Raw genomic sequence first — 12519 nt, 5'->3', positions numbered from 1 at the left:
TTTTGTAGATACTCTTTATCAGATTAAAGAAGGTCACTTCTCTTCCTATTTGCCAAAAGTCTTCACTCTAAATGGATGTTGAATTTAATAAGACACTTTTCCTGCATCGGTTGAGATGCCTGTATAACCTTAATCTAGAAAGTTTAATTCCCAGTTTGCTGTAGGCTTCTTTTCCTGAGTGGGCAGGGAAGTAAGTGTTGGTTTGTAAAGAGCATTTGCTAGGATGTATGAGTGTCTCTGATGAGAGGCAAGACACGAATGTTGGCATTGAGATTGTTCTATAAGTTTCTGATTCAAGAAACTTGTCTTTGAATGACTAAAAGAAAAAAAAGAAAGGAAAGCATTTCATCTGAGGCTGGTGTGCCTATGCCAGTAAATGCAGTTGAGTGTTACCTCTGGGAATTTAGTGAATATAGAAACCAGAACACAAAGGGTTTGCCAGGGTTTTGAAGAAAAGTTATTCAATTCTTGATACATCTACAACTGAACAGGACTTAACGATTCATCAGTATGACTAGTGACATGTGTGTTAGCCAGACTGAAGCAAAGGCAGTGCAATTTCAGGGTAATTTCCAAATGTAAAGAGATGCCATGAAAAAGTAGAAAATAATTGGACATGTTTATTTTTAATGGATTCATTTCATCGCCAAGAGTTTTAACTCTGCTTGTAATTTCCTTTTAACCCACTTACAAATGTGACTCAACCCACATGCAAAAATTAGGACAGGCTGGTTTTAAGAAAATTGACTGAGAATTGAGGGGAAAAATGACTGTCCAAATTAGTCTTGGAATAATTTTCAAGTTGACCAGAGTCCCTAATACAGAAGGGAAGAAATATTAAAACATGAGAATGCGTATTTCACTATGACATGGCGTCCCTGATCCAGTGAAGTGAATGAGCATTTTTATTATTATTTGGATTTGGAAAAAACAATTCATAGGATGCATTTCTTGGCCCAGTCTACTACTGGCATAAACACTATAGCGACTATCCCCTCCCTCATATCTTTACTCCTAGTGGGTAAGCAGTTGGAGTTGGAATACAGTTAGGATCATTATTGAACAGAGTAGGAAATATATCCTTTTTCAGATTAAAGCACTGTGATAGTTGGACCCCAACATTGTTCATTTGCTTTTTAGCAGGAACAATTTCTAACCAGTGCAATTTCTATTTGGACTGAGAATATTAGGAATTGAAAGGACATTGGAGCTCCCTAGTCCCATTCTTGCCTTTTACAGTTGAGACTGAGTGCCAGGAAACATCCTTGCTTGGCCAGAATCACCCACAAATGGGAGTGGGACCCCAGTTTTCTCTACTGTGTAATAGCACTTCAGGGTAACAATTGCTCATTACTATTTTTCTCAAAACCCCGAACTCCACAAATTCGGGAGTCATCTGTGCTGTGGTCCCCCTCCCAGGTGGCAGATGTAGACAGTCCTGCTATTTCTTTTCTTTGGTTTTCACCCTGATAACCACTCTTAGAAAGAAAAGTTGTGCATTTTGACAGATAGATAAAGAAGCTGGAGTTTAGACAGCGAGAGAATGTTTTGTAGATAGTAATACCTAACGTGAGTCTCCAAGATCTTTTTAGTGCCTCTTCAGTACTTTTTCCAAGAACTGAAATGATAATGGTGAAATGTCAGATAATAGAAAAGTTATATTGGACAAGAACTGAATCCCTTCAAGTCTTATCAGTGGATCCAGCACTACATAAGAGGACAGTCTTTGGCTGTGCATCTAGTTGGTCCTAAGCTTGCACCATAAAAACATGGCTGAGTCATGTAACATTTTTTAAAATTGAATTTATTGGGATAACATTGGTTAATAAAATTACATAGGTTTTAGGGATATCTATACTAATAAAAGGGTAATATGCTAATTAGACTGGGAGACCTTCCAGGAGACCTTCCAGACGTTCTTCTGGACAAAGCCATAGTGGCGGAGCCGAGGTAGTGGTGGTTAGAGGCCAAGAGGGGAGGGCAGTTGTGGGTGATCAGGCTGATGGGGGGGGGGGCGGGGCCCTTGAGGGTAAGCAGACCAGCAGGGGGGCCATTTGGGGGCGATCAGGCCATCAGTAGGGGTCAGTTGGAGGTGATCAGGACAGCGGGGTGGGGGGCAATTTGGAGTGAACAGGCCAGCAGGGGGCAGTTGGGGGCGAGCAGATCAGTGGGGAGGGAGGGTGGGGGCAAGCAGGCCAGCGGGGGGGGGCAGTTGGGGGTGATCAGGCTGGCAGGGGGGCCTTTGGGGGCAAGCAGGCTGGCAGGCAGAGTGGTTAGGGGCAATCAGGCAGGCAGGCAGGCAGGTGAGTGGTTAGGAGCCAGCAGTCCTGGATTGTGAGAGGGATGTCCAACTGCTGGTTTAGGCCTGATCCCTGTAAACCTACAGTAGGACATCCTTCGAGGGGTCCCAGATTGGAGAGGATGCAGGCCGGGCTGAGAGACACCCCCCGCCGTGCATGAATTTTGTGCACTGGGCCACTAGTAATTTTATAATACACTAGAGGCCCTGTGCATGAAAATTCATGCACTGGAGGGGGGCAGTCCCTCAGCCTGGCCTGCCCCCTCTCACAGTCCGGGAGCCCTCAGGGGTGGGAGGTGACCCAGCCATCAGTGGAAGGTGACGCCCCCATCACACCTCTGCTGCTGCCACTGCTGGCAGCACAAGCCTCGGCTGGCCCTGATTACCTGCACCTCGGGCCACCCTGGGTGGCTGGGTAGCCGGTATCCGAGGCTTGCCTGCGCTTCAGGCATTGGCTGGGCAGCCGACATCCGAGGTTGGATGTGTGTATTTAAAAATAATATTGGCCTCTGCAGTGAGCTGTCCATGGGTGGGAGGATGGGGACAGAATTTCCACATTTCCTCCAGTGAAGGAGTGTGACCCTTTATAGAGATCTCACTTCATAGTATGTTATCTACCTAAGCATTCCTTTCAGAGTGCCAAGATTTAATGTCACGTTTCTGCACATAATTACGATCCAAAGTGCGGCTGGTCCCTTCTCTGCATTAAGTTGTACTGTGAAAAGTCCTTTCTGTGATTTAATCACTTAGTATATGCCATCCCAGTAAGGGACTTGGGTGGAGAGAAGAAATAGTAGTAATTGCTATCAACATGATCAAGCCCCTGTTTTAACTTATCATCTTTGAAGTTTACCCAGATGAGCCCACCTACCTGTTCCTTCCTTTTGTGAACCCAAAGTCAGTATGATCTGGATCAGGCCCAGAGAAAACTCAAGGGCCAGGTAATACATACTCTAATGGCCTTGTGGGCCAGATAGCCTCTGTGGCTGTTACTCATCTGCTGAGGTGGTGAGTGGAAACCTACACAGAGGGCCATGGCCAGATCCCAGTGAAACTTTATCTACAGAAACAGGCTGGAGTTGGCCTGCGGTTGGATCCCTGGTTTATACTGAGAAGCTCTCAATTTTGGTGTTTGGACCAGAGCATCAGAGTCCAGGGATGCTGAAAGATACAGGTTTCTAGGCCTCGCCTTCAGAGTTTCACTGAATAGCTTGGAGCTGGGGAATATGTAGTTTTAAAGGTTCCTTAATTGATTCTACTGCCCAAACGATTAAAACCATAGTCCATTCTGCTTTTAAAATTTATATGTGTGCTTACATACACATAAATAGACACGTGGTTTTTTATGTGTGTATTTAACGATAATATTAAAAACGGCACGATTGTGTGCAAACCATTCTGCATGTTGCTTGTTTATTTCTTTGCCATTTTTACCGAGGTGTCTCTCTGTTAGTGACATCCAGGAATGGATATCATAAAGGATTTCATCCATTGTAATATACAGTACCATTTTTTTTCTTTCATCATGTTGCTGCCTTTTTATTTCATTTCTGGAGTCAGATGGATTTTTAAAACATTTTGATGGAGGGATATTATCAGTCTGTTCCTTTAAGGGGTGATTTTGCCTCAGGGGCACAGGCAATGTCTGCAGACCTTTTTGGTTGTCACAACTGTCATTGCTGAAGGGAGGACTTCTGCTGGCATCTGTCTGGCAAGTAGAGATGAGGGATGCTGCTAAACACCCACAATGCACAGGGCAACCCTCCCAGCAAAGAACTATCCAGCCCGAAGAGTCAGGAGTGCCTAGCCTGAGAAATCCTGCTTTACTGCTCTTTTGTTCCTTGCTTAACAAGGTAACTTCTTCCTACAGTACCAACACCTGTATCAAAATCTGTAGTGAAAAGTTCCTGAATTGATTTGCTGCTCAGAAAAATTGCTAAAAACAGTGGCCCATCCTACTTATTTCTTCAGATCCCACACAAATGCCCCTCAGTTATTTCTCTTCCGTGTTTACATCTTACTGCCTACTGCTCTATAAACGCCACGCATCCCTGTCTCCCTCGGTGACCTGTGCGGCTTGGGTCACGTGACGTGCTCCATCTATGATTGCAGGTCCTCCTGGGCGGCACTGGGTTTGGACTCCGCAGACATGCCCCTGTTTCCCTGGCTGACTGCCCACTGAGCGCGGGTATAAGTGAGGGGGTGGGGCTGGTCTCAGGTTAGCGCTGTGCTTCCCTGGACTTTCTGAAAGCAGTGTCAGTGAAACCTGAGTGGCTATCAACAGAATGTGAAATCCTAGGAGGGAGGGGGCCCTGGGATGTCCTACCCCAACCCTTCACTTAATATGTGGGGAATGCATGTCAGTCAGGTCACTTCTACGGTGTGAAAATATTTACCTTAAATAGATGAATTAATCTGATGCAACAAATGTACAACATTTAATAAATGAGCTTGTTGGGTAACTTTAAGCAGAAAACCATTAACCCCAGGGCTTTCTCCTTACTCTTTTTTTTTTTTTATAGCTGAAATGACAAAGTCTTAATCATTCCCCCTCTCCACCATTATTAGAAGCTAGAAATTATAGCCGAGAAAAGATTGCCTGTTAAATATTGGGTATTCCCAAAGTCAAATCTATTAATTATGATATTTTTGCCCCATGCATTTTGATGGTTTGGTTATAGTTCAAAATTAGTGGGATCCAGTGGCAGTAATGACCTCCACAACTGGACTTTCACTTTGTGAAATGAGGTGGAGAGCCACGCAGAGTCTGGGAGGAAAGCATTCCAGGAAGAGAGCATAGCAGGTGCAAAGGCCCTGAGGTGGGAATGATCTTGGCATAGTCCAGGGACAGATAGAAAACAGGGTGGGGACAGTTCCAGGGAGAAGGAACACCCGTGGGAAGAGAGGACACCAGGGTATGAAGGTGTCAGATCAGGGAGGGCTTTGCCTACCTGGAAGGAGTTGATAAAGATTTTAGATATTTAAAATCATTTATAGTTTAAATATTCTCTTCAGATATCACTCCACCTACTCTTTTCTGATATTCTGTGAAGGGATTGCTAATTGATAGCAGAGAATCGACAATGCAGTATTTTTGAGCTTCATTTTATTCAATTCAAAATCCCTTAATATTCTTTAAGGAGTTTGTTGGACATTGTTTGATGAGGGTAATTAGCATAATGAGTAGCTGTTTTTCCATGCAGAATTATGTTTGAACCATTTCTATAGGAGAAATTGGGGTTCCATTTCTCTGTGGTCTGTACTTTGCTGAGTTCTATTTTGTGATCAGCCCTGAGAAACCAGGGGAGCATCAGATAGAGTCTAACTTTCCAAGCAAATGCTAATGGAATAAGTGTGGAGAACACTTCTGAACCCTGGAGGGTCTCCAGAGAAACGTTGTTTCATTTCTCATTGTTTCGTAGCATCACCAGGTAATAACAAGTGGCCATTCAGAGGTCAGCAAAGGCCTCTGGATAGACATGTAGAGCAGGAACACAACTTAAAGACATGCAAGTGGATTTTATCTTCCGTAATCACCATCCAAAGTGATGAGCTAGGAACTTCTATAACATTCTGCTTAATGTGCTTCACCACCATGCTCTCTAGTAGCTTGCAGTGGTGGTGCACACTCATCATTTTGGAACCTGTAATTAAAAAACAGCATCTTAAAAAGCTCTGTTCATCAGGTAGGAAACTGGGAGACCGAGGTAAGCGCATCTTTAGGAGAGAGAAACTGGGCATGAGGCAGTCTTGCGATGGTCCAGGATGTGCAAAAGGAGATTTCACTTTAGAGCCCTACTTTTATTTGTCATGACACGCAGCTACAAGTATTAAAGTTGACATTTTCTTAATAAGCCTCAATTTTAACTATTTTTGCCTTAGAAAAATTCTCTAAATAACGCGTTCCTGAATTCAACGTTACGTAGGGCCTTGGTTTGAAGGCTCTTTCTCACCATGCATATATCCTTGGGGGAGGCCTGTTACATGTGGAAGGGTTAATGTTGGGATGACCTTGGGAGGCTGCCCTAAACATCACAAGTAGTTAAGGACAATGCATTCCCCAGGAATAGCGTTTCCACGGGAGTAGCAGCGCTGACACACCGAGCTAATTTCCCAGCGATGGCACCACTTTTCTTATGAGGGAATAATTGACCCATTTATGGTCTCATTTCAGATTGCTGCGGACCCCTGTGCCAGCAACCCTTGTCACCATGGCAACTGCAGCAGCAGCAGCGGTGGCTACCTCTGCATTTGCACGGAAGGCTATGAAGGTCCACACTGTGAACAGGCGCCTCCCAGCCTCCAGGCCTCCGGCTGGACTGAGTCCATGGCACCTAGACAGCTTGAGCCAGTCGCTGCTACCCAGGAGCCCGATGCCATCCTGCCCCGCTCTCAGGGAACCGTGACCCTGCCCACATGGCAGCCGAAAACAGGGCAGAAAGTTGTAGAAATGAAATGGGATCAAGTGGAGGTGAGACTGTTTTACTACATAGGTTTTTTCTCAAGACATTAGTAAGGTTAAAATAATTCCAGTAGTTCTAATTATAGCAACAAAAAATGGAAAACTTTTAAGTTGCCCAGTGAACAAAACAATGTGTCCAATCTTATTCCCTTCTGCACTTGTTTGGGAAATCTTTCTTGGTTGCACAGATAAGACATTTGGATTGTGATTGTTTTGTGCGCTTAAAAAGAGGAATCAAGAAAAGAAAAGGAATGTAATTATTCTGGGGAACAAAATCCATATACTTTTCTGTGAGATAATCTTATTTTGGGGCAAATGGCTAATGAAGAGTCATAAACATGAATGCAGCCAAGACCTGCCATTGCTGACCCAATTTTACTCATGGGATGCTATGTTCAGTTTTTTCTTGGTTTGCTTGTTATTGTTTGGGTTCTATTTTTGGTGACTTGTAGCCCTTCAATGGGATTTAGAGAAGAAAAAGCTATCATAGATTTAAAATATTTTGAGAACGCATTTGAAAATAAAATTTGCAAATTGTATTTAGTTTGGCAATAGAAAATTCTATTTACTGAACGTTGGCCAGTCTAGGTTTGGCTTATTGTATTTTCAAGTTCATCAAAAGGCTCATTATATAAAATACAAAATGCTCAGCACACCTCTAAAAGTTGACATAAAATATAAATTTGCTAGCTGGAAGAATTTGGGAACAAGTCAAAATCATGAATTTGAGGTGACAACGATAGTGTAATTTCATTCCATATTTTATACTTTATATGACATCCATATGGGTTTGTGTGGGGTTGTATTTTATTACAGGTTTTGTAGCTTAAATGAAAACAACAGCAACACATAGATCTTTGCATAGCACTTTTAGAGTGAAGGAGAGTGTCTAGAAATTTTCCTTTTTATAAAAAGAGGTAAGGCACCATTTCTTCTTTCATTTTTGCGGGTAATTATAACCGGCTGACCCACTTTTTTTTCACCGCCACACGATTTATGAAGGCCACATTCAGACTGCAGGGCAGCGTTCTTCGCCTACCTAAAAACTGGCGGGCTTGTTCTGGTTTCAGACTTTTAATAAGTGCTTTGAAGTTATTTCAATACTTCTTTGCTGAATGACTCACTGCTTGAATGTGAAGATTTGGATTCACATTTACGAGGAAGTGTCCTTTAGTGAACATTTCTTCCCAACCAGCCATTTCAATCTATTTATTTAAAGACATACTGTCCGACAGCTGGTCAATGTGCAAAAGAAACGCCTCGTCTTCCTGTCCTGCTGTTATTTCTGAGGCTGTTCAAGAAGCAGGTGAAAAGTGCTGCTAGAGGAAGACCTTCCCTTTTTCATGAAGTGATGGTGCTTTGGGAACCCGAGGCTATTTGGAGCCCTAGGGTGCTAAAATGTATGGAACAGTTGTCTGTCACACACATTTAACAAGTTGGACTCCCGTCTTTGAATACGCATGGTGGATTTTATCGGTAGCATTTGAGTATCCAGCCTTCTGGGCAGTAAGTTCTAAGTGTTGGGTGGGGTGAAAGTACTGAGAATTTCTGTATTGTTCTCAGTTAATTCAGTGATGACGGGTACTTTTAATACCCTTTTATTTTGACTTTCGTGGAGGAAGACAGGGATCATGGTATGAGGAATAACAAATGAATGAATTGGTCAGAAGCACCTCAGCGGACACAGCTCAGGTGTTCACAATATGCTTTCTGATGAGCACATTCTCCCTTCCCCTCCCTCCACTAGCTCCTTTTTCATATACATCAGCATAACACTTTGGGAATATATTACTTAAAAAATGAAGATATAGTCCACAGGGGAAAAGGGCCGTTCCTCGGTTACCTGGCCTTCGTGTGGGCTCCTGAGACCATCTACGCACAGAGCAGGGCCATCCAGACCAGATTCTTCTTGCCTACTGTTTGCTTAAGGGCTCACTCTCCTAGTGGTGAAGGCTTATACCGCCCTGTGTAAGCTGGTCCTTAAAGGCCACTTCCTTGTTCTCTAAGCTTTTAATCCCTCCGGAACCCCCAGACTGAACATAGAGCAGAGGCCAGTGACTCTTGTTAAATGAAAGAGCAGCCAGCAAACCCTGAGCCCCTCCCTGGGATATCCTATATTATTTCCCCAATCCCCGCAATGGGTAGATTCTTCCCAGGAAAACTTTCGCATTTCAGAAACTCAAATGGCAAAGCTTTTCATTTTCTCTTGAGTTGCTAAGGTTTCACTTGTCCTTTGAGGGATGTACCTCATGGAATTTTGCTTTATAGTGTTACCTTGTGCTGTGAACCCCAACCTCTTCGTTCTTTTTCCCAGGTGATCCCCGATATTGCCTGTGGGAATGCCAGTTCCAACAGCTCTGCGGGTGGCCGGCTGGTGTCCTTTGAAGTGCCACAGAACACCTCAGTCAAGTAAGGGAATTCTCAGTGAAAAAACGGTTAAGGCTGGTACTGTGACGGGCTGTGAGGCTGTGTCTCTCCATGTTACCGGTCTGTAAATGGTCCATCCAGTGAGAATCGTGCATGGAGATTCATGTGTAGACGTGGGTGCTGTTTGTTTCAGGGAAGACTGTAGAGTGAGCTACCTGCAGGGATGGAGACACAGACTTGTGGGACTGGTCTGGATGAGTCAGGTGTGAGGTGAGAAACCCCGAGGCCTTAGATAAGGTCCATGGCCAGACTCTTCACTTCCCAGATGATTTTCGCTTCCAAAATTCTTTGGCCTCTTGAGATTTTAATGGACCATTGGTTAAACTCTTATGCATAATTTAAAATCTAAACATTATAATATTCTCTTTAAAAACAAACAGCCCAGAAGAGAGCATTTTTGTTTTGTTTTAAACTTGAGCTCTTTCAGATTACGTGCTGCCCACTGTCACCGGTGGGGGTGGGGGCCAGGCACAGGAAAGCAGGTTGGCTGAGTACCTGCAGGGTGTCAGGTGCTGTGCCTTGCTGGGGGCTGAGGGTGGAGCCAGGTTAGAGGGTCCCAGTCCTGTCTGACAGTTCCTGCTCCCTGACCTTCTCTGTTGCTATTAACTACCACCCCTCTCTACCCCACCACCCCATGCAACCAATGGTCCTTCGCTGTCCAGTCTCCAGGGACTTTAGAAGAGTGAAGGACCCATGGCCCTGCTTAACCTCCTTTTAAGGGAGCAGCGGGCATGCAGACCTCTCCCATTTATCCAGGGCTGTTCTGCCCACCTATCTTCTCTACAATAGTCCCTGAGAACTATTTGGAAGAGGGGCTTTGTTACATTGCCCCTGCACCCCCTCCCCCCAGCCTTGACCCAGTCTGGTCGGGAAGGAGGGGGAAAGAGCCAGGAAGGGCAGTGAACTCTGGGCACAAGGAAGAAGTCCCCTGAGCAGGAAAGGTGTGGCGTCTGAGGCAGCTTTGAGTTCTACCAGCAGGGGGACCCCGGTCCTAAGTGTTTCATTGCTTTTAATACAGAAGAAACCCTCATGGGCCTGAGCTGGTTTTAGGGAAATAAGGTTCATTAATTTATGACACCGTCTCCCAGCCCTTTCTTCTCTAACAGCGATTTTCAACATTTTTCATCTTTTGGCACTTATAAACTAATCACTAACAATCTTCAGCACACCAACAAAATATATTTTTTTGTCAATTGGACAAAAAAAATAAAAAGGTATAATTTTGATTCACTCACACTGGATGGCTATTGTTGTGTTGACTGTTGTCACTCTTTTACTTGACAATCTAAGGGAAAAGAAGTCAGGGCCCCTTACTAAATAGTCAGATATTGCATGTTTTAAAAATTCTTGCGGCATGCTGGTTGAAACCCGCTGGTCTAGGTCATGTTATCTTACTTTCATAAACCTTTTCAAATAGTTCTAATTTTCTCTCCCTTGAAATGCTTCCCCCGCCCCCCAACAAACCAAGACTCTCTTAGGCTGCAGAGCTGGGCGGAATAGCAGAGTCTGACCCAGGCCGAGGGCTGACTGATCTCTGGGCGCCCTGAATTCTCTTGTGAGGGTTACTGACCCCTTGCACTTGGCGTTATTCATGACTTCAGTCATTCATCAGCCCTTTCCCCGAGCACCCTGCTGGGAGCCGGGCTCTGTGCTGGGGAGGGGCAGCTCTTCTCCCGCAGGTAGAAGCCCAGGGAAGGAGAGGTGGCGGGAAAGTGGTCAGACGTCTCGGAGAAGAGGGGATGTGGGGGCTAAGCCTTGAAGATGACTCACCTCCCAGGTGGCGGACGAGGTGAAGGCTGGGAGCTGGGCCGGGACCTACTTGGGGGAGAGACAACAGTCCTGTTGTCCGTCCCATCTCTGGGTTGCAAGGAAGGAGGTGACAGATTTGAGAGGGAAACTGAGGCTGAGGTTGATTAGCATCCGTGACATATCATTCTTTGGGTTTTATCCTGAAAATAAGAAAAAGCCCGGGGAGACCTGAAGCCTGGGAGGTGCTCATTTTGACAGCACACCTCAGGTGGCTGTTTGGGATGCATTCCAGCAGGACCCTTTCTATTGTGTGGAAATGGAAGGCATTGTCTCTAAAAAGAACTCAATATACCTCTTTATTATGATGAAAACTCTGACCCAAAGGTGAGTTACCTGTTAGTGATTTTGGGGTCTATTTTTGATCAAGTAGGAGGCAGACATTTCTAACAAACGTGGGAAATGACAGCCATGGATGGGCACAAAGTGGGTGCTTGTTTATAAGATCATCTCATCCATGTCCCCATACTTCTGTGGACGGACATGTCGCCTCTGTGCTTATTTTTAATTTGATGAACTGGCTCTATGGTGAGTTTTTCTGGATGGGACTCCCATTGACACCACTCCTGTTTTCAGAATTCGGCAAGATGCTACTGCTTCGCTGATTTTGCTGTGGAAGGTCACGGCCACGGGATTTCAGCAGTGCTCCCTCATCGACGGCCGGAGCGTGACCCTCCTCCAGGCTCCCGGGGGCCTGGTCCTCTTGGAGGAGATGCTCGCCTTGGGGCCCAACCACTTCATCGGTGAGTTATGGAAACTTCCCACCCAGCACCATGTCTCAGTTTGGTGTGTAGAGACTGTGTACAAGGAGTTTTCCAGGATAATCTGTATTCTAGCCACCAACACTGTTCCCTTCATTTTAGGTGAGGTTCCGCTTATAATCAAAATGCTGTTGAAGGTAATATTTCAAAGGTGGCTCAATGTGGGAGGCGCGTGGGCCCTGGATTCCTGAGACTATATCCCAGCCCTGGCCAAAGGGTCTCAGGGGTGTGACCTTCGGTGAACAGTGCTCTGAATATCAGCTTCTGATTCCCAGCTCTTCTGGCGGCTTTCTCCAAGGATCGTGGGTAACTGGAGGCATTGAGTTCATTTGCTAACAACAAATTTCATGGGGAAAAATGTATCTTTGAAATGTGGTGTTCTTTGAGAAGTAATTTAAAAAAATGTACTTTGATATAGTGATAATATATGTGTTATATTAATCACTAAATTACACTACATTCTCAAAAATTACACTTTAGGATGAGAAGACAGTGATTCTGAGTAACAACCTTTCTTTCTCTAACCCATTATTTTCCATTTTGCAAATCTGTGATCTGGTATCTTTTACGTTTCCTTAACTAGAGTTTTCTGAGTGTTTGATGTGGCTTGGACGGAGCTCACGGTCTGCAGTGTGATTCTCTGTAGGTAGCAGACAGTGTGCACGGCTCCTTCTGAGGCAGAGCGGCCAGGTTTCTCACAGCGGCAAATTGCCTCACACCCACACACGGCCAGCTGCTGCTTCTTACAGAATCTTTTCATCTTA

General features: G+C 44.8%; 1 protein-coding gene across 1 annotated transcript in view; it reads left to right on the top strand.

Annotated features, from left to right (window-relative positions):
- The window catches only part of DNER (delta/notch like EGF repeat containing), a 246232-nt gene that overhangs the window by 96071 nt on the left and 137642 nt on the right, over positions 1-12519 (top strand). The window contains exons 2-4 of the mRNA XM_059703408.1: positions 6474-6770; positions 9076-9170; positions 11571-11737. Coding sequence (XP_059559391.1) covers positions 6474-6770; positions 9076-9170; positions 11571-11737 — 559 coding nt within the window. The remainder of the gene's footprint in view (positions 1-6473; positions 6771-9075; positions 9171-11570; positions 11738-12519) is intronic.

This window comes from Myotis daubentonii, chromosome 7 (genome assembly GCF_963259705.1).
Source record: "Myotis daubentonii chromosome 7, mMyoDau2.1, whole genome shotgun sequence".
In the NCBI taxonomy this organism is placed as follows: domain Eukaryota; kingdom Metazoa; phylum Chordata; class Mammalia; order Chiroptera; family Vespertilionidae; genus Myotis; species Myotis daubentonii.
Note: the sequence above shows the minus strand (reverse complement) of the source record. Positions and strands in the feature narration are given on the sequence as shown.